The sequence below is a fragment of the Pipistrellus kuhlii genome, unplaced genomic scaffold (assembly GCF_014108245.1).
Source record: "Pipistrellus kuhlii isolate mPipKuh1 unplaced genomic scaffold, mPipKuh1.p scaffold_m20_p_37, whole genome shotgun sequence".
NCBI lineage: Eukaryota > Metazoa > Chordata > Mammalia > Chiroptera > Vespertilionidae > Pipistrellus > Pipistrellus kuhlii.
Window position 1 is genome coordinate 2,401,100 of NW_023425537.1, and position 22,419 is coordinate 2,423,518.

General features: G+C 45.9%; 1 protein-coding gene across 3 annotated transcripts in view; it reads right to left on the reverse strand.

The window, feature by feature from the left end:
- Positions 1 to 1,329: 1,329 nt before the first annotated feature.
- KCNJ2 (potassium inwardly rectifying channel subfamily J member 2) overlaps positions 1,330 to 22,419 on the reverse strand; it is a 76,673-nt gene continuing 55,583 nt past the window's right edge. Inside the window, exons 2-4 of one of the 3 annotated variants that reach the window (XM_045570760.1) lie at positions 12,286 to 12,389; positions 6,499 to 6,532; positions 1,330 to 6,368 (exon numbers count right to left, since the gene is read on the reverse strand). In XM_045570760.1, coding sequence (XP_045426716.1) covers positions 5,024 to 6,368; positions 6,499 to 6,518 — 1,365 coding nt within the window. In that variant the 5' untranslated portion in view covers positions 6,519 to 6,532; positions 12,286 to 12,389 and the 3' untranslated portion in view covers positions 1,330 to 5,023. Of the gene's footprint in view, positions 6,369 to 6,498; positions 6,533 to 11,439; positions 11,725 to 12,285; positions 12,390 to 22,419 lie in introns of those variants that run through there. The other 2 variants (XM_036407641.2, XM_036407642.2) reach the window with 2 other exon arrangements.

Consider the following 22,419-nt stretch of genomic DNA (forward strand, 5'->3'; position numbering starts at 1 on the left):
CATCTCCTTAATCTTTTACCAATGCATTTCATGTAACCCACCTATGTTCCTCCTTTGATTGCAATGTGTAAATACAAATGTGACCTGCCATTCTCCAAAGCATTATCTCAATTCCTTAAGGTTCTGTTTTCCTGGCATATGTTGACAATTTGGCTCAAATAAACTCACAAAAATTCTTTACAGGTTTCAATGTTTTTTGGGGGGATTTTTTGGGTTTTTTTGTTTTTGTTTTGTTTTTTTTTACATTAACACTGGTGTTCCCTTGTACATATGTACCTTTTGAAAAAGTCATTCTAGTCTGGCTGGCATGGCGCAGTGGTTGGGTGTTGACCTATGAACCAGGAGATCATGGTTCAATTCCTTTTCAGGCACATAACCAGGATGAGGACTCTATCTGCAGGAGGTAGCTGATCAAGGCTTCCCTCTCATCATTGATGTTTCTCTCTTCCTCTCCCTCTCCCTTCCAAAAATTAAAAAAAAAAAAGGTAAAATAAAATAAAAAGGCATTATAATAACCCTGGTACAGTGGCTCAAATCATTGGGTCAATAGGAACCTCCATCTGAACTATTTTGAAAAAGAAGTCTCTGGGGTCTTAAAATATGTTCACCAGGGATGTGGTTATTTCTCAGATAAAATCTGCATTCTCATACCACCCCAGGGATTCACTAGTTTTACAATCAGGCCTCAGCTTCTTATCTACAGCCACAGGTCCCATAAATCACAGGCCACAGGCCAAATCTGGCTCACCCCCTGCAGCTGTAAGGAAAGTTTCATTGAAGCCCAGCCACACCATTGTTCTCCTATTATCTGTGGCTGTTTTCATACCACAAGGGAGGAGCTGTAGAGATTATACAAGGATGGCCCAGTCTGAAAATCAGAAACCTTTACTATCTGGCCCTTTATGAGACACATTTGCCTACTCCTGATGTCTCACAGGGCAATAAGAATGTCCTGATTTGCTCTTGAGATGAGACAACATATAAGGAAGAACCCCACCTACAGCGTAGGTTCCAAGAAAAGGGACTAGGATCACTCAACAAACGTATGGATCTAAACCTTATTATATTCTGTGGGTTTTTTGTTGTGGTGGTTTGCTTGTTTCTCCTCTGTCTTTTCTATCCTTTCTCTAGCTTAGCCCATTCTGTAAAAAACAAAATATGAGCTTGGCTTCCTCTAAGGTGGATTAGACTAATCTGCCACCCCACGCACCTGCCTACTCAAGCAATTTCTATGGCTCCATTCATGCAGGGCATCGGAGTTTCTGCCCCATTGTGTGCGAACTTGTGCTCTCGATTCTACATGGAGGAAGCCCAAAGATCCCGCACGGATTTGTGTTCAACATTTACGTTTTTATTTAGAAATAATAAAATAAGACATAATATATAAAAATATGTACAATCCATGGTTTGTGCAGTACAATAGGAAGACTTTAGGTACAAAAGGACGGCAAACGGGAAAATAGGAACTATCGCGATTGTCCGAGGCCCAGCTTGTGCAACTCGCCGGAGACCAGAGCTGAACTCAGTGTCACCAGAAAAGAGATTCTAGTGGGGAGTGAGGGGATGGGAATGAATGCAACACTTTTTTCCCACCTTACCATGAGCAGACACAGAGTGAAAAAGAACCCACTTTACCAGTCAGGACAAGCTTCTTGCCTTTACCAAGTGGTTTTTACAACGTGAACTGACATTTGTTATTTGCAAGGGTAACATAATTTGGGACAGGGGAGGGAGAGTTGGGTACAGCTCATGAAAGAAACATCAAGGTTTGGGATGGGAGTTTGTAGGGAAGAAAGGAAGCAAAGGGAGAAATAACGCATTGAGAGAATTTTTTTTTTTTTAAGGTGAAAACTTTTTCCAGGAATTTGGAAAGGACTACAGTGCTATCGTGTGACATCTTTGAAATGTCTGATTCAAGTATACGTGTAGAGGGGTAGAAAACTATGCCTTTCTCCATAATCAAAATAGATTCACTTTGTCTACATTTTCTTTAAAAATAGGATAACCGAGAATCTATGCCTCCTTCCAAAAATATGATGCCCAGCCAGACGTGGGCAGTGACTTCTTTAAAAGGGAGTGAGTCCTACGTGAATTCAGCGAGGGTTCGCTTGCAATAAAGAAGCAACACGCGTCCAAGAATGGACCCCAGACGTTCACGGGGTCTCTTCCATCTGCATCTTGGTGGCATGTGTGCACGAAGGAAGGAGGCCCAGGAGGGACAAATGTTTTGAAGGTAAAATGCAGCAAAACAATGTAGTGCATTACCTGTGTCTTGGCTCTTGACCACAAATAAAATAAAATAAAATAAAATAAAATAAAATAAAATAAAAGCCACTTAAAGCTTGTAACTGTTACAATACTAATAACTAGGAAAAAAGCTTTCAAATGAACAGCCCATGCTGAAATAAATAACCGAAGAACATAGCAATACAAACCTTATAAGGCTGGGAAGATATTTGCTAAAACCATGCTAACCGGTAGCATATAGGTACTAGTTCTCAGAAATTGCTGCACTGAAATCAGACTTTCCATGGCAATTTTTTTTCCCCTTTACAGACTTCTATTTACATTTGGCTTTAAATATGAAAATATCTGATAAATTTTATAAAATGTACACTTTTAAAAACATAGCTTCTGCAAAATTTTCTTGAAAAACAAAAAAACAAACGACAAACAAACCTGTGTGCACCAGAAATGTTAGATTTTTTTTTTCTTCTCTATTTCAGAAAGAAGTTGAAAGATGTCCCTCCCTCGTTCCTGCCCCCTTGCCCACCCTCTTTGCAAATACTTCAATTCTTTCTTTAAGTGGCAGCTGTGTGTTGGGGAGGAATCTTCTCGGAGGTCAGCCCTACCCTCCACTGTATCTTCATTGAAAGTACATGTGACTGAATACTCTTTGGTTTGATTATTTTCCTTTGCAAAAATATCGAAATAGCAGCAGTGGAAGCCCTCGGTAGCCTCGTGTCCATGGCCAGACAGTTGCCTCTTTGGTTGATTGTCTTGTCCACTCAGTCCCAGTTCCTCTAACTCTCTAGACAACTTCCCAAACCTGCCTCTCAATTTGGATTTCAAAACAGCATCCACATCTCTGTGTTGGTTCCCATGAAAAGAACACCACCGTCTTCAAACCCAAGGACTCTGAAGGCTGACCACGGCAGGTCTGGTGACCTCATTGCAGGCACTGCATTCAGATATGGCTGCTCAAGACCCACATCGATTCACAAATACAGGATTCTAGAACAAGCTTCTTTTTAATGGCATACAGGGATTTAACACCATGAGAGAGTTGGTTTTGAGACTCCAATTCAAAAGAAAAGTCAGTAACCCGGAATTCACAGATAGGGTACTTCAGACAAAAAAAATAAAAAAGAGTTCCGTGACTCAGCTAGATTGAGGGGGAAATGGTGGGTAGCAAGTCAGGCAGCCAGGCAGGAGAGGCTTCTGGGAATCCATGTCTCCTATGGGGACAAGGATCAGCTCATGCTCAAGCATGAGTGTGCGTACAATGGGCCATAACCCTTTAGCCCATTATCTCCCTTACTCGTGACTGTGTTTTATTTTGTATGGCTCTTGGTGACCCTAAAATACTGAGACAGTTTCATCCCTACCCTCTACCGTGAATATAAAGCCATGTTCCTCTCCCTCTTGGATACTTAAGCTGATGTGCTACATCCAAAGAGGTTCATCCATACTTTGGCCTTGGCCTTCGTAGCCCTCTCAGATGCTGTGGGACCTGCTCCAGACAGACTGGTCAGGAGGGACCACGCAGGGGGCTGCTGGTGGGGCATCTTTCCGAAGGCAAAGTCCATCTGGAACCATCCTGGCAGTCAGGGAGGGGTATTCAACTGCAAGGGTTTGACTTAATTTACCTTCCATGTTAGGTGGCTCAGTTTTGAGAATGCCTACTGAATTCCACCAAGGTCTTATTTTATGGGATCCATTTTGGAATGTGCAAACAGGGAAAACCTGGAGCAAGCTCAGAGCACGGCACCATCTCTCACCTTATGCATTAGCCTGGCCAGCACTAGCTCGCAGGACAGAAGAGGTGTTTAGTGTGTGTCTTGTGTGAGAACTTCCCTTTCCCTTTCTTCTCCCTCCTTTAATACAAAAATCACACGAAAGAACAACATTTTAAAAGCACTATGCTCCCTACCTAGACTCTATGTGTGTTGATGTCCTATTTTCTGGAGGGCAGTTCAAGGTCTCGCTGAGGTTCAAAGTCATTGTCTGTTGATTTCAAGGCAGCTCTGGAGCTTTCCTTCCTTTTTAGTATAAGCTCCACTGTGCAAAAATGTGCATTATCTTTGGTATTCGTTTTAGGTAGTCCAACTTAAAATTTGAGATAACCCATTAACATCATGAAGAAAAAAAATAAAAAACTAACCCGGAGGCTACCATTTGGCTAGCGTTACATAATGCCCTTATGTAACCAGAGGAGAGAGAGAGAGAAAGAAAAAAAAAAAAAATCAATTCTAGCAAACAAATTACTGGCCTCAAAAAAATCAGGCTCTTGTTTTGGCACTTTGAAGCGCATATCATGAGCTTTCAACCAAGTTCAATACTGACTTTTAAGTTACACTAAAGAAAAACTACACTGCAACAAAAATATAATTTGTGTTCATGTAGTTAGCAGCTTTTCGAGATTAAGGCAGAGTCTTGCCTTTGTTATGCCATTAAAAACATTCTTGTTCCCCAAAGAGAAGCATTCTGGATAAGTCCAATACCCAACCAAGGCTTGCCTGCAAGTTCAAGTCTTATAAAAACACAAAACAAAACAGAACACCCCATAACTTATTCTACAACATGTCTATGTGCAGTCGGGTCATGGGGAGGTGTGTTGAGTGTGTTCCGTCCATCTCTGAGCTGAGAGTCTTCCTCTGAAGCCACCAGGCTAGCCTCAGTCCCTGGTGGCCACTTGCCTTGACCCACCTCTCCGCCAGTACCGTCGTCTGAATCACTGTTTGGGGCCTTTGACCAACAGACTGTGTTTGAACGTAACTATTCCAGAGAAGGAATCCGTCAGTCATATCTCTGATTCTCGCCGTAAGGGCCTGGGCTCTAGAGGTACACTTGCCTGGTTGTGAAGGTCTAGGTCAGGGGGCGTGTCCGTACTTGTGCTTTCTGGGACGCCATTGTCACTGTCATCTTCCTCTTTGCTAGTGAGGGCAACTTCATTTTCATAGCAAAATGAATTTGCATTGGAGAGGATATATTTCTTTTCTGCTAAGTCTCTGGCGCTGCACAGGGGCGTGTTAGGGACTTCGTAAGTCTTGTGGAACCTGGAATAGTCCACTTTGTAGTAATGTTTCTCCTCAAAGAGGACAGGCTCATAGCGGTGGCCCCAGAGGATTTCGTTGGCCAGATACGAGCTTCGGCACTGGGTGGTCATGGCTGTGGCCTCCACCATGCCTTCCAGGATCACGACAATTTCAAAGTCTGCATTGTCAATGTCCTGTTTGCTCAAGTCATAGAAGGGGCTGTCTTCATCGATTTCATGGACTATGGTGATCGGGGACACCAGGAATATACGATCGATTCCACTGTCAAACCCAACGTTGATATCTATCTGATCCAGGGGGATGTACTCCCCTTCGGAAGTAATTCTGGATTTGAGGAGCTGGGCTCGCACATGAGCCTCCACCAGGTGGCTCTTCCGAAGATTGCCCACCCGCCACATCAGACACAACTTGCCATCTCTCATGGCGATCACAGCGTTGTGACTGAAGACAAGAGTCTCGTTTCTCTTCTTGGGTTTGGCCATCTTGGCCATGACTGCGCCGATGATGAAGGCGTCGATGATGCAGCCCACGATGGACTGGAACACCACCATAAACACAGCGATCGGGCACTCGTCCGTGACGCACCGGAAGCCATAGCCGATGGTGGTCTGGGTCTCGATGGAGAAGAGGAAGGCGGCCGTGAAGCTCTTGACCTCAGACACGCAAGCTTTGCTCTCCTTTGTGGCATCCAGATCCCCATGGAGCAGAGCTATCAACCAGAACACGCAGCCGAAAAACAGCCACGAGAGCACGAAGGCCAGGCAGAAGATAACCAGCATCCACCGCCAGCGGATGTCCACGCACGTGGTGAAGATGTCCGCGAGGTACCGTTGTCCCTTCTCCCCCACGTTGATGAACTGGACGTTGCAGTGGCCGTCCTTCTTCACGAAGCGGCTCCGGCACTGCTGGCGGGTGTGGACTTTGCTCTTCCCATTGCCAAAGCCGTTTGCAACCGCCATGGTGGCCAGCTTCATGCCGTCCTCTTCGGAAGACACGATGCTGTAGCGGTTGGTCCGCACGCTGCCCATTGCTTCTGCCGTGGACGCCAGCGCTTCTGCTTTGGAAAACAGTCTGAGTTTTTGCAAAAACCTTTGGAGAAACAGTTTTGAATGCTCAGTGAGGACACACACCGAAAAAAAAAAGTAAAAGAAGGAGAGATGGGGGGTCTCCAGGAGCCTTGAGGTTCTACCAAGGTCTGTCTACGGACATGCAGAGTTACCTTAGTAACTCAGCTGACATCCAGAGGACAGGTCCTGCCAAAGACAGAGAGAGCATTCATTACAAGAGAAGTCATTATTAAGGGCTCTACGCCCTGAGGCAACATTTCCAGCAAGTCACAGGGTCAGATATAGAGGAATAGACCCTACATTGAATCATTGGATTTTTAATTCCTTGTGCCCTAAAAGATGGTTTTAACTTCCTTTAAAAGCATAAAATCAAGTCTTTCCACCAAAACTTCAGGTCCTTTTCCTCCTATTTTTTTTTTTTTTTTTTTTTTTTGCAAGCAGTCTAAAATATTCTATTTTCTGGGTCTACCTCGCCCCTCTCATTCTCTTCTTTGGCTTTCTCTACTTGCAAGGTATCAAGCAGCAGAAGGACTTCCTAACGCCAAGGTGGATCGTGCAGCTTTAAGAACGTGGACACGTCTAGAGAACGTTCCATAGGCATGCAGAATGTTAATGGGAACTGAGCTGCAGGTGCGTTAGGGGAGGCAAATACAAGGCTGAAATCAGAAGGCTTATTCTGTTTAAATGATGCAACTCAGCAGGCAGTCCTTAAAAGCTATCTGACACGGATCCCAGTTCCTGGAGACTGTGTGGGCCGGCTCCATCGGTCCACACACTTCAAGCTGCCACCATGCAGCAATGCCCCACACCACCTCCGCGAATGCAAGGGATGCTCACTGGAAGACGCACATTTGCTCTGGGGGCCAACGAGAGCTAGCTCTGTTGCCTAGCAATTGGTCCTGAAACTCCCCGGAGATGGGACTGCCGTGTGCAATGACTGGCTTGGAAGCAAGCACCTTGGTGCCAGAGGACCAGGTCTTTAGAGGACTGAGATAAGGCAGGAACTCATTTCACGCGAGGCCAATGCTGTGTTTTCCCAAACAGAGGCCGCGTTGGAGGAACAGATCATAAATGCCAGCTCACTTTCACTTCCATGCGCCGTTGTTTGCTAGATGTTCCTATGGAGAAGGCACCCACCTCTACGTAATGTGAGCAAACAGGCGTTCTCTGCTCTCTCCCCTCACCTTGTCCTGTCCTACGGAAAAGCTCCCTGTGGACTGCAACTTTCCTTCCTGGCTCCATGGGCACTGTTTTCCCCCTCCCCTACTTGACAAAGGCCTGTGCAGAAGTCGAGGATGTTGTCTTGATCGAATAGAAATGATTGCAGCATGTAACTAGCACATAAACACGGACCTACTCTATCTGCTGGATTAAAGGGAGACAGGGAACAACAGCTTAAAAAGATCAGGGATCCACTGAGTCTTTCTTCCTCCAAAGCCCATGAAGGGTAAGCAGAGAACGAATCCAGCCGCAGCCAAGCCACCTGCACACGGGCAAAGCATGCCGCTTGCCTTGCTGCATCGCAGCCCCTTGCAGAGAGGCTCGGTGCACTGTCTGTGAAAACTGCCTTGCTACCGTCTTCTCCCTGCTCCCTCTTCATCCAAGTTATTATGCAAGAATGTGCCCCAACACATTTTTCCCGAGATTAGTCATCTGTGAAAATTGCAATGTGTGTTACATTTTGGCAGCTTTTGACACCTAAGTGATGCCCGATTTAAAAGTGTCTTTGAATCACTTTCTAAAAAGAAGTTACTGTGCCTTCCCAGTCTTCCACCTGCTTCAATGTTTTGTCTGCTTCCCTGCAAGGTTTGTACTCGGACAAAAGGAACAAGACAGGACTCCTGCTCCTCGGAGTTCTAGATCCCGGCCGGGCACGGGAAGGACCTTGTTTAACAGGGACCTCGGCTGATGGGGCTCAGGTGTTATGGCCACGCATTTCTGCACAAAACCAGATAGAGGTGATGTGACACCAAATACAGGTATATCTCCGCCCCCCCCCCCCCCAAAAAAAAAAGAGTGAGGAAGAGGCATCATCTAAATAGTACGTGTATCCTGGAGTTCTGATTGACTTCGGAATCCTATAACTGACACCAAGAAATTCCCTTTTTCTGATTCAAAAGAATCCTTCTGTCGGAGTGTCTGACTGACTTCTGCACCTTTCCAGAAGAAAGCATAACACCACAGGAAATCTACAGGCTGAATTACAACTTGCCAAAACTCTCGACCCCAGGACATTGGTCTGAATTCCACAAAACACACACCTCCAGCTGCCTCTGAATAGCTTTTCACATCAAGGCCCTCAACGAGAGCCTGGATAGAGGGACTGTTATTGTCCTGTTTCCATTGCTAATGACAGAACATGTGCCACCTGAAGCACATCATTTACAAATCTGATCATTCTGCCTGAAAATGGAAAAAAAAATATAGTTGGGAGGTGAAATGGAAACTTTTGTCACTGAATAGATAGGCTCCAAAACAGATGCATGTGTATATATGTGTGCACACACAGAAGATGCATTTAGACTTGGTGCAGCTAATGCCATAGCAACAATCTAGAACCTTCCAGAATCTGGTAGGTCCACTTTGAGGAATGGCTTTTCTACCAACCACCCCGCACACCCAGTGGCTTCGGGCCAGCAGAGAGCTTTCTGGCTCCTCCTCTCTCACCCCAAATCACTAATTCATGAGCATCTGGGAAAACTTCCATTAGGAGCAGGGCTTCTGTCAAGTGGTTTAAGGATAGATTCAGATTAATTCTGTGAGAAAGAATCGATGAAGAGCAGCAGCTGAGAACACTATGTGATTCCTGAGTTGGGAACAAGGCAGGAGAATCGATCCCTGATCGGGTGAACCACGTGTGAATCCCCCCTCCAGCCTAAATATGTAAGGGTCTGATGGCAGTTTGAAAGACACACGTCATCATTTCACCCAAGCTATCCCCGATGAGGTAGAAAATGTTTCTGGGAAATGGAGAGGCTGCATGTGGAGCTGTTCATGGTAAGACTATTTATAGGCTGAGCCAAAATTAAGCATAAGCAATGGAAAAAGAGAGTTCAGCGCTTCAGTCTTAGGTAGATGTGAAGGGAGGGAGAGCTATGGATTAAAGAAAAGGAAAAGATCAAGGAGATAATATCAGGAATGACCCCAAATCATGGTTAGCCGATAGGAAGTATTTCCGACATGGACTCTAAAAACCAGAAAATGCGACTGTGAACAATCAACAAGAGTAAATGTGTCCCATCCAGCGGCCATGGTGCAGTGAATGAGAACGTTCCTGAGGATGGGCACTGAGGGTCATAAAGGAGGGTGAGCTGGGCTCAGAGAGAGGCCCGCTAATGAGTGTTTAGAGTAGCTATTCCCCAGCTGACGCCATATAGACTAGCCCGACTGTGCTCTGGGCACATGTTGCTATGTGAGCACAAGTGCTAGCAAGGCAACCTCTGTGAAGCTCAGTAAACAGAGGGAAGGAAGGGCAGGGAGAGGGGGAGTGAGGGGGACACTCACTTATCTACGTGACCACTCCGACACGGACACCCAACAATGCATGAAGCGTCACTCAGCATGTGCCAATGCTGAAGAACATACGGGTTTAATACACAGGAAAACACGCTACAGAAACCCTGAACACAGGCCATCTGTTGAGATAAAGATGTGGTCAATCTTTCATGCTACTGAAAAGTCATACAAGGATTCCACAGCTAAGGGGAGATCCGACAACTGGAGAGAGTCTCAAGGAAGTAGAAATAGTATGGATTGTTTTTATTTTTTTATTTTTTTTAATGCCAAATTCACAAGAGTTTAAAACAAATCTTCTTAGGGACACCCATAGCACCAAAGAAAGTGCCAACAAACATGGGAGGGGGAAGGGAGGAGCTGAAGGCAAAGCGAAATGACCTTGATCTTGACTCTCACCCCTCCCACAGCCCTTGATGTCACACCTCTGACCCCTGACCTTGGAGATTTTTTTCCGGATAATGGCAAATATAAATAAAACACTACGGGGGCGGGGGTGGAAGTGAGCAGGAAAAAGCTAACAAGTGCACGGGTAACGCAATGGACAGCAGACATACAACAGCCGTGAGAGAAAATCGAACTGCCTCTAGATTATGCATGTGAAAATAGAAGGCAATATGCATTCTTTGCATACCCCAAACATGTCTTCAAATCGTGCCTGATTTCCTATCAGGTGAAGGCAAAGTCTGCGTTGGTGAGACGCCCCAGGATTCACAGTCCTGTCCTGGTTACCCTCCTACTGATCCGCTGGCTGAGGCACAGACATCAATCACACTGCCAGTCTCCCATCTCTCCTTTTCCCCAAATGTCACGATCCGTCTGTTATGATGCAATCTCTTTGCAGAAAAAGTCGTTTCCCCCTCTGGCCTCCCCAGAAACCACGCTGTCTTCCACGGAGGTATCAGCATTATTATTATTATTATTATTATTATTATTATTAAGAATTACAAGTTGCTCAGGGGAAAGCGACATAATAGTGTGAGAGCTTTGCCGGCTGTAGGCTCCATTCCAACTCCGGCTGCCTCTCTCCCCAGCAAAGCAACTTTGGGACGCTCGCTCCTTGTGGAGCTGGACTCTCTACTTGAAGCAATGACCAATGACCAAGAAAGAACTTAAATAGATCAAGGGTCCGGACTACCGCGGAGCACCCAGATCGGCCTCGGTCTGAGACCAGTACCCCAGTCACCCTATCTATCCCCTCGCCCCTGTTTTCCCCCCTTAGAGGGACTCTCCAACGCCAGCTCCCTAGCCCCTGCCTCCAAACTCGGTATCTCGCTACAGCTGGTGCATTGGAAGTTATGAGCACAAACAGATGCTGCAGAGAAATGTTTCGATTGCTCAACTGTTCCAAGCGCGGCTCAGTATTTTTAGATCTGGGATGTTCTGGGGCGGCACACAAACTCTATAGGCATGCTCGGGGGCTCGGAGGGAGCGTGGGTGCGCGCCGCTGCAGCTGACAGCTGGGCACCTCTGGGGCCGCGGGGCAGGGGAGGGAAGCGTCGGGGACCAGCGGCAGCCCCAGCCCCAGAGTCCGCACTCCCCGGGGCACGCGGGGGAAGAAAACACACAGCAGCCCTTACCTGTTGCCGGCGCAGGAGCATGGGGACATGGAGCGGACGGAGGGGGGCACAGAGGCATGTAAGATCCGGTGGTTTTGTAAGAGCGAGGGCGCCAGAGCAAACCCGAATTCCCAAGACCCAGCTCGCGGGGCAGGCTGCGCGCTGGCCAGGGCTCCAGTGCGCTCTGCAACATCCTGGGCTCTTTTGAGGCGGCCCACGAGATACCGGCGGCCCGGCCCCGCCTCCGGCCGCCGCTGGCCAATCGCAGCGCGCCTGGCCGCGCGTCCCGCCCCCCCGGTCCCCGCCGCGGGGCGGGGAGGATGCTGCACCCGCCGCCCGGGCGCTGCCAGCGGGGAGAACCTGCCGGGCTGGGCTCCCGCCGCCTCCGGCCTCCCAGCCCGGCCCCGGAGGCCGCCCCGGCTGGAGGGACTTGCGCCCCGGCTTGGACGGCAGCAGCAGGTGGGAAGCTCCGCTTCCGGGCTTCGGCGTCTGCCTAATTGCAGCCTGGCCTTGGGCAAAGTTTCCTACCCTCCTCCCCCGAGCCCCACACTTCCCTTTTTCTAGCCTGGGCGGCGGCGGCTGGGCTGTGCGTGCCCCTCCAGGGCCCAGCACCTCGCCAATGCCAGGGCGAAATGCCAGGGAGGGTTGCATTTCAGCCCGAGGGCGTCCCCGGCGCTCCCCCTTCTCCCAAGCACCCCGAATGAATCCGCAGCAGAATCTGCACCCTGGGCGGAGGAGCCAAGCACGAAATGGGGAAAAGAAAGGGGCCGGGATCCCCGCAGATCCCGCAGGGTTGAGACACGCGCAAAGTGTTGCAACCTCACAGCCGCCGGGCTCCTGCGAGCGCACTGCTCGCCGGTTACTTACAAAGCGCCCGGCTCCTCCGCGGGGCGAAGGGCGCGTTCCCTCTCGCGTTGTCCTCCCTCGATCTCGTTCTCCACCACCACCGCCGCCTGACACGCTCTGCTGATCTAAAATCAGAGCAATTAGACAGTAATGAATTCTCTGGAACAGCAACTCCTACAGACACTCGAGCTCTGCCCTCGCACCAGCGCCTCATTCCCAGCCCTCGTTCCCAGCAACCAGGAGAGAGGGTGCAGAGCCTGGGAAGCCCGCGTCAGGTTCAATGTTCACTGCATCTGCATCCTGGAACCTCGCAGATTGACTGTGTGTGTGTGTGTGTGTGTGTGTATGTGTGTGTGTGTGTGCGCGCGTGACAAACAGCAGGTTGCATAATATAGTGAGTGGTCTTTTCTGAACACCCGAGTTTGAAACCTCTCCGTGTATGTTTCGTGTTCATTGCCTCCAGCGATGAAGTTAATCTTCTGTGCTGCAGTGTATTTTCTCCTCTAAAAGGCCTGTCAGAGTCGCCAAACTACTTCAACAGTCGAGTTCTTATTCTGGGGGGTACAGCCCAGGGGGGTTTGTGCTGGGGGGTAAAGGGGGAGGTGAAACTCTCAATGCAAGGAAAGGGTTTGTGCCCGCGCTCCCCTCCCAGCCTGTATCCTCAACATGGCCTCTAGGAGGCGCTGGTGAGATATGCTTAGATTTCGCAGCCATGTACTGGATCCTGTGTGAGCAAGCATGCCTCTTTTCCTAGCACTGAGCAAAAGATTGAAATTGGAAGGGTGTGGAGGAGGCTGTGCACGAAGTGTGACTGCTCTGATAGCCGAACACATTCCTGTGCCATTTCATTTTATGGGGATTACACAGTGCTCCGAGCCCCGTTACCGACTGTCTTGTTCTATAGGTGGGAGTGACGGCTCACACAAGGGAAGTCTACCTTACGTTTATTTATGAAGTCGTGTATTATTTATTTTTAAAAGATATACTTTTATTGATTTCAGAGAGGAAAGAAGAGGGGGAGAGAGAAAAAAAATCAATGATGAGAATCATTGATTGGCTGCCTCCTGCACACCCCCTACTGGGGGTCAAATCCCACAATCTAGGCATGTGCTCTTGATTGAAATCGAACCCAGGACCCTTCAGTCTGCTGGTTGCAGCTCTATCCACTGAGCCAAACCAGCTAGGGCGATGTGGATTATTTTAATAATCAGCTTTCTAATTTGAATGAAAAAAAAATGTTACCTTCCTGAGCTACATAAGAAAACACGAGAGATTAAATTTTGTAACTGAAACATTGTGAATGCCTGGTAGCATCGATCCTATTTCTTCACTCTATAAAGGAAAAATATAAATGTGCATTTTCATCAATAAGCGCTTTTTCCCTATGCCCCTATTAGGAAAATTCTAGTGTTCCAATGCAATCAGTGTTTGGATAAATATACTCTTTGGAGCGATGTGCGATACAGATTTCTCTGTCAGAGCACAGCTTTTTTGGCCGAATCAGTCTTTATTTAGCAAAAATCCTCATTAGTTTTGGACACCACTGCAGTTGGGTGCTGGGGTCCATCTGTAGATTACATTTTTCCAAGGAAATGCGAATTATGCTCTTACCAAGTCCCTCTATGGTAACCACCTAGGATATGAGGGCCCAATATTAGTCACAATCCTGAGCTGCTGTCAGATGATGAATGGGTGACGCAGGAGGGTTGTGTTCCACTGGGAACATAGACCTTTGCACTTATACAGAGCTCTCCAGCCACTGGGTATAGCTTCAGCCTGCCATGATCCATACGTGCAGCTTCATTTCACAATGGAAAGAGGCGAAGAACTCCTGTCATTTGCATCTGCTGGGCAGTAAGAACCACGTGATCATCTTCACAGCAATAATCCATAGTAACCATATATATATATATATATATATATATATATATATATATATATATATATATATGTCAGGTTGACTTGAAATGTAGACGGGATGAGTTTGCAATCTGCTGCTCCGTGGACAAGCCATCTCCCATGGTATTCTTATCTAGGAGAAAACAGCCTTGGCAATTCCACGGCATTGGTCAGATTCCATCTTCCCATTAGTGTCTGTCAATGTGTTGGTTGAGTGGCTACTTTGTGCTTTAGCTATGTTCTAGGCTAGGATATGGGAGCCATAAGCGCCCAGGAGGAACAGCGGCTTCCCTCTGATAATTTACATTCCCCAGTTGAGTAGATAAGCAATGCACACAGGAAATCAAATGACAACATGAGGCAGCCTGTGATTAAGCGCTAAAATGGATCATGCAAAACAAAAATGTTGGGGTGTGTCTGAGAAGTGGAGTGGAATGGAGTAAAATCTATGGAGAAGCCTTAGAATGGAAGACTTGATGTGTAGGACACATTACCATGTGCTGTGGTGTTAAGGATGCTGAGAACACCCTAGAAGACAATCCTATTTGTGTTCTAAAAGTACCTGTTTGCCTCCAGACCCATCTATATATGTGCATGTAATCGTGTGTATAAATTCTAAGCTGCTTCTAAGATTGTCATGCATGACACTGCCTATACAGTCACTGTGTCCCATAAAGCAGTGGGATGTATTCCACAGGCCCTACTTGCCATTTGTCACCACTGGAACCCACAGTGATCATGCCATATTTAGCTGGCATGCCTGGGAATGTAACATATCACGTGATGGTTTTCCTAAATTGAAATTTGTTCGGGTGGGAATTATTTTCTCTGGTGAATGCATCCTCAATTTCTCCACAGACTGCCCCTGGAGCATTGGGTATATATTCCTAGTAGAACATATCTTGTTCCTCTCATGCTATCAAAAGCATTTTTTTCCTTATATTTATTTCTATCCACCAACAGTGACTTAAAAAATCCACTGCCATGTCTTATATTTTCTTTATATCCTCATTGCCTTGCATATGGCCAAGATAAAAAAAAAAATCAGTCTCATTAGATGTCGGTTGAATGAATAAATGAATCAAAGTACCAATATTTGTGAGTATAAAAGGACTCTGGCATAATGAGTCAGGTTCATTTGAATAAACAAGCTATTTCATTCTGCCTGCAGTGGGCGGGCCTATAGGGGTGCAGTAAGAGCAGTATCTCCTACATGAAATAACCCCAGATGAAGCATGTTTAAGCCTCTGCTTGTTTTTCCTTCTCCTTCACTGACAGCCTTCACTTCTCATTTTTGCTTCCGCCAATTTGCCTCAAATCTGTCAGACAGTCTCACCAAAACTGTCTAATTTGCTGATTATCATCTGCACTGGGCCGAGAAATTATGTAAGCAAGGTTGCTGAAAATGTGTACATAAAGTAAAAGCAAATGGAACCTAAGAGATTCAAAGTGGATGCATGCTTTTGAAATAGAATGCGATGCTAAATTTGCAGCTATCCTGTTCTGTTTGGTTCTTTGTGGAGTAAAAAGCTTCAGATTTACCACATCTGTTTTAGCATCTCAGAGCACTTAAATGCTTTAGTTCATGTATTTGCTATGTGATGAAGACTCGAAGAAGACCTCTGGGTAAGTGAGGTTCACGTGTGTTTAAATATACCTAGGTTTATAGGTACATGTACAACAAAACCACACCCTCTTTTATGGAGGAACCATTGAGTGCTTACCGTGCCCATGAATGGGGTCTTTATTCCCCATCAAATATTGTTTAAGCCAGCAACAGTAAGTGGGATTGCTCTTTATCTTATTGATTTTTTACAGAGAGGAAGGGATAGGGATAGAGAGTCAGAAATATCAATGAGAGAGAAACATCAACCAGCTTCCTCCTGCACACCCCCTAATGGAGATGTGCCCGCAACCAATGTACATGCCCTTGACCTGAATCGAACCTGGAACCTTGCAGTCCACGGACCTAAACTCTATCCATTGAGCCAAACCAGTTTTGGCAGGAGTTGATGCTTTATTCTTTAGGCAGAGAGAGATCTCCAGGTGAGGCGTGAGAGGAGCATTTATCTGATTCTCTTTTCCTTGTTGCCTCTGGCTGCAGACCTAACATGTGATCATTTCTTCTGTGTTGTTTTTTTCTTTTTTTTCGTGTGTGTGTGTGTGTGTGTGATCTTCAAATGGTTTCCCAAATCCCAACTTTCGTTTTTAAGGAAATGGAGACATAAAAACTATGTTCTGAGAAAACTCCTCGTGTGAGTGGAAGCTGTGGATAGGAATTCTCAGCCTGCTGGGCACACACCCTGTGTTTCTCCCCTGTTTTCTGCAGGAGGCTAGAACTTTGCATTAGCATGGCTGCCAGATAACTCTGGAAAGCATGGGATGGGGCCTGAATTGAACCCGGGACCCTTTAGTTCGAAGGCCGATGTTCTATCCACTGAGCCAAACTGGTTTCAGTTGGATTGAATTTTTTCCTCCTTCCTTGACTACTTTGTGTGGTGCAAGCATATATCCTTCATTGACATTTAATTCCAGGTTCTTGATAAATTTGTTTTAATACTCAAAGCTCTTGTGTATATGTTACAAAGAAATAAAATGTGTATGACAATTATGCAATAATAAAATGTTGTACTGCTGTCATCAATAACATGAGTGACTAATGGTAACAGAACAAATAACATTAGATGATTGAAGAAAACCCCTGATGCCATTACTCATTTTATAGGCACTTACTTAGATACTAGTGGCCCAGTGCACGAAATTTGTCATGGAGGGGGAGAGGGGAAGCACGTTCCTCAGCCCAGCTTGCACATCCCTAAAAACTGCCCATTTATAGGAATCGGGCCTAAATAGGCAGTCAGATATCCCTCTCACAATCTAGGACTGCTGGATCCAGCTGCTCACCTGCCTGCCTGCCTGCCCCTAACCACTCTGCCTGCCAGCCTGCTCACCCTCAACTGCCCCCCTGCTGGCTGCTTGCTCCCACCTTTCCTCCCCACTGGCCTGCTCATGCCCAACTGCCCCCTGCTGACCTGCTCACTCCAAACTGCCCCCATCTGCTGTCCTGATCACCCCCAACTGTCCCCCCTGCTGGTCTGCTTACCCCCAATGGCCTCTACCATCCTGGCCTGATCATTCCCTGGCAACCCAAGTTCCCAGCCCCTTCTTTTTTTTTCAGTGCCTCCTTGAGCAGAGGCCAAGGCTGCAGGACTGGATGGAAGCAAGTATCTAGGATTTATTTGTCTTCTATAATCAAAACTTTGTAGCCTTGAGCAGAGGCCAGGACCGGTCAGGGTGGGTAAAAAGCTTGGCTTCCTCCATTGCTGGGGGCAACTCAAGCCTCCTGCTTGCTCTAGCTCTGTGGCTGGCCACTATCTTGGTTGGGTTAATTTGCATATTCACTCCTAATTGGCTGGCAGGCATGGCTTGGCGTAGCAGAGTGATAGTTAATTTGCATGTTTCTCTTTTATTAGTGTAGCTTTTAATAATTAGGCTCACATGCAGATGATTCTTCTCCTGCATTTGAGCTACATGGTCCATTTTAAAATATATTTTATTGATTTTTTACAGAGAGGAGGAGAGAGGGATAGAGAGCTAAAAACATTGATGAGAAAGAAACATCGACCAGCTGCCTCTTGCACACCCCCTACCGGGGATGTGCCCGCAACCAAGGTACATGCCCTTGACCGGAATTGAACCTGAGACCTTTCAGTCCGAATATTGATGCTCTACCACTGAGCCAAACTGGTTTCGGCTACATGCTCCATTTTAAATGTTAAGCAATTCAAATGAATTAGCCCTCTAAACAAGTGTTTGAAAAAATTATTCCTATGATTTAGAAACAGAGAAACTCTGAATTTATAACACAGACTTAAATCTTGCCACCTGTGTTTCAGCCTCCGGATTTATCAGGAATGGAAATCTCAATTCAAAACTTGTGTTTATACCCAAATCTATTCTTTTATACGGTTGGCATGGCTGAGTCACCAGGTTTTAGCAAGGCAGGAATTGAGCCTGTAAACAATGCTGCTTTATGATGTGGTCATCAGCTCCCTGCATGGAAACTAAAACACACGAAGACGCCTACTGTATCTGCTACACGACCCGGGCAACCAAAGTCCAAGGGGAGAGCTAGCTTTCCTGTTTACCAACAGTAAACTTCTTATGTATGTAACATGCAGCAGTGCTTTTTTAAAAATCATGAAAAATGATATATCTCCCACTTGGTCAAGACCCAAAGCTATTGCTCTTAATATTGATTATTTTTATATAAAAAGTCAGTGTCTCCTCAGTTCCAGATTCAGTGAAGAAAGGAGTATATTTAATAAATTAGTGGCAGAAAGATGCAAAGTAGACATGCACAATCACACAGAATTATATATATTGGCTCAATGGTGACACTTCTAAAGGCCTCCTACAAGGATGAAGAGAGTTAACTTTGGAGTAGCAGTTACTGCACTGTGCTTAGTTTTGAGATTTCCTATCTCAGTAACCTCCATTCATCATTCTGACTTTATGATGTTTAGAGCTCAGTTATATTTTACATTATATTTGCAATTTAAAAAAGCATCTCCTCACCCATCACACACACACACACACACACACACACACACACACACACACACATTTCCTATGCATTAAAATATGAAAAATGCAAAGCAATTAATGGCAACTCTCAGTAGTTTCCAAAAGTAAAATAATCTATAATGCTTTGAATCTAAACAGCTTCAATATTTCAGGAAAGCGCTAGCTAAGGACACACAATATAAGCATTTCCTCTGAGTAGATGATGATGAAATGTTATTTGTATTTCCTTGCTGAAGTTATCTGAACATCTACTGTGCAAAGCATCATGCAGCCCAAGACTTCGTCAGCAAGGCCATACCACAGTTTCAAAATCCAGGCAGAGTGATGGATGTGAGCACGTCTGCTTATCCTGGGCTCACAATGAAGCAATGCTCTCCCCTAAGTCACCGACGCACAGAAACAGTTGACTCCTTTCTCTGTTCTGCCTGCTCTCCTCATGCATTGCCGCCTTGCTTCATATTTCCTCTCCATTGCCAATCCCTTATTTCAAACCCTGCAGAAAGGGGGTGGGGACCCAAACCCAGCCAATGATGCAGGCACAGTGCTCAGAACTACATTACTGTCATAATTTAGAATTTGGTTCATTGTTGGACAGACCGCTTAGGAGCTGCGTGGTTCCAGCTCACCGCAGGCTCTATGGAGAGACACAGCCCATCAAAGCAACAGACTGCCAAGGCACCCAGGACATTTGCTGATACAAAACCAACTGGTACCCTCCAGGTGGAGCAGTCCAGTGGCAAAAATACAATAAAAAATCATCTGTTTATATATATATATTTTTTTAAATATATTTTATTGATTTTTTACAGAGAGGAAGAGAGAGGGATAGAAAGTTAGAAACACTGATGAGAGAGAATCATCGATCAGCTGCCTCCTGCACACCTCCTACTAGAGATGTGCTCGCAACCAAGGTATGTGCCCTTGACCAGAATCGAACCTGGAACCTTTCAGTCTGTAGGCCAATGCTCCATCCACTGAGCCAAACCGGTTTTGGTTTAATATATATGTATGTATGTGTGTGTGTATATATATATTTATATATATATTGATTTCAGAGAGAAGGGAGAGGGAGAGAGAGATAGAAACATCAATGATGAGAGAATCATTAATCAGCTGTCTCCTGCATGCCCACAACTGGGGATTGAGTCTGCATGGCCTCCTGGTTCATAGGTCAATGCTCAACTACTGAGTCATACTGGCTGGGCTTAAAAAAATCATTTTTGAAATTATTTCTCCAAAAGAAAAAGCAACCTTTGTGAACTGACTTAAGGGCCATGACATAAAACAAAACAAAAGATAGAAAAGTAAAAAGAAAGAACCCTAGGCACTGACAGATGTCTGCTTTTTCTCCTGTCTCCCCAACCCTTTTGGAGTCTCCAGAGGGGAAGACAGCCTACCCTGCAGCCCATTTTGAGCAACATGGAAATGGGAGATTGCCCTATGAGAGATCTCACCCCAACTCCCCTGAGGACTCCCCCTGACTGTGAAAAGTGTTTCTCACAGGAGAGCTTGAGAGAGTCCATGAGTTCATGCTCAGAGTGAATTTCATAATTTCCTCTCCGTGCAAATCCCAGGGTATTTATTTCTCTTATGTAATTTCCAGGGAGTACGTTACGCGACCCGGTCGGCTCGGGGACCTTACCATCAAACAGTCACCATTGGTGAGAACAACCAAGGACTGATATATGACTGCAAGGGACCTTAACAATTCCTGGAAGGAAAAGGGTTAAGAGCCAGTAAAAACAGCATAAATTTACACATAACCTAGCGCGATTACACTTTGATTCCCTTCCTTGCAGGGAACGACAACAATGGCAACTCCATAACTAATGCTTCTGGTTTGGAAAACCTTCTCCCTGAAGGACACGTCTCACCCGCCACAGATGATCTCAACTGGCCCTGGTGAGAAAGGCTCTCTACGCAGTGAGAGGGACTTGCTGGTGAGCTTCCTTTCCAGAGGACCTGAGAGGTTCATGGCATCGTGGACAAATAAGCCCAACTCTTGGGCCGAAGCGAACAGCCTTGTGTGATTGGTTTGTGATGGTCTGAGTCAAGCTGACAGGTTATAGAATTATAATTGCTTTGTTCCAATCTTAACTTGCTAGGAAGGGGGTGGGGTGACTTGAATATCCAGAGGACCTGGTTTCAGAAAGAATTAGGAGCAGATAAAAGCCATTACATTTGCTTAAAAAAAGAAGAAGAAAAGGGAAACTGGTCCTGTTACTATTGCCTTTCATCAAGCAATCAGGCATCATGCTCTGTCTTCTTTCTACATAGAATAGGAAGAGGATTGTCTGAGCAAAGGGAAGACAGAAGATGTGCATTTGTTGTCCTGTCAAAATCGATGCCCCATCTGGTGAATGAGGGAGCTGCCTCAGTCCTTTCTGTCCTCACCCTGCAATGGAGGCTTCTCCAGATGAGCAAGCAAATTGTCAATGGAGCTTGCCGGAAGGGTTCAGTTGGGCCAACAGGAAGTGGGCAGAATGGGGCTAGAGCCTCTCCCTCTCTCCCAGTCAGATCCCATGACCAACCAAGAGCCCCCTTCCTTTTTTTTCTCTTTTCTCTTCCTCCTCTAGGAATTCCCCAACAGTTGCAGAGCAAGGACGTTAGCAGTCACACTGATGAGAGAACTTGCACTTTTGCCTTTGGCTGTGGAAGCATCGGGGTGGCCGTGTCTTTGCCTGTAGAACCCACTAGTGCTGGAAGAGCATGTAGCAGCTGCTGTGGCAATGCCCCACCAATGTCCCACACTGCTGCCCTGTCCCCCTCTTCTCTTCGCCTCCTTCTTCCTTAATATCTGATCACAAACTCCTCAAGGAAAACCTCCTGCTGCTTCCTGGCTTCAGACCTCAAATATCTGGGTCAATAGGTGTACAGAAGAGCTGGTCTTGGGCCTTTGAGTACTACTGATTGTATTGGATGTTCTGATAAAGAACAGAATAAAATGAAAAAGGCAGCAACCCAAGAAAAGAATAGGCACTTAGAGATGGCATCACTGGGAGCTTTTTTTTCTTCCAAAAATCAATTCTTCAGAAAACTCACTGCTTTGTGTGGGGTAACTTCCCTGACACCACAGACAGCCATCTGAAATGAGTTCTCCCAAATGTATCCCATTCCTTTAATGAAAAACAATATAGGACTGAGCAGGTTTGATGGGACAGTATCTCCATGGAGAAAATTACTGAGTAGAGATATATGTTTTTTAGATGAATATTCTTATTATATAAGACCCATGGGAAAGAAAGGATGTTTTTGAAACCTGCCTGATTTGGCTCAGTGGTTGAGCATCAACCTATGAACCAGGTTTTGGTTTCATTCCTGGTCAGGATACATGCATGCCCAGTTTGCAGGCTCCACTCCAGTAAGGAGGGTGCAGGAGGCAGGAGGTCAATGATTCTCTCTCATCATTGATGTTTCTATCTTTCTCTCCCTCTCCCTTCCTCTCTGAAATCAATAAAAATGTATTTAAAACCTGGGCCTTTCTGATATTTTACATCAAGGATGTCACACTCTCCATGGTTCCAGGTCAATGGTCTGCAGACCACAGCTCTCAGGCCAGACCTGGCTCACCATCTACACAACTCATGAGTGTTTTTACACTTTTCAATGTTGGGTGATGAAGGAAGAACAATATTTGTGACAGTTGACCATTTTATAAAATTCAAATGT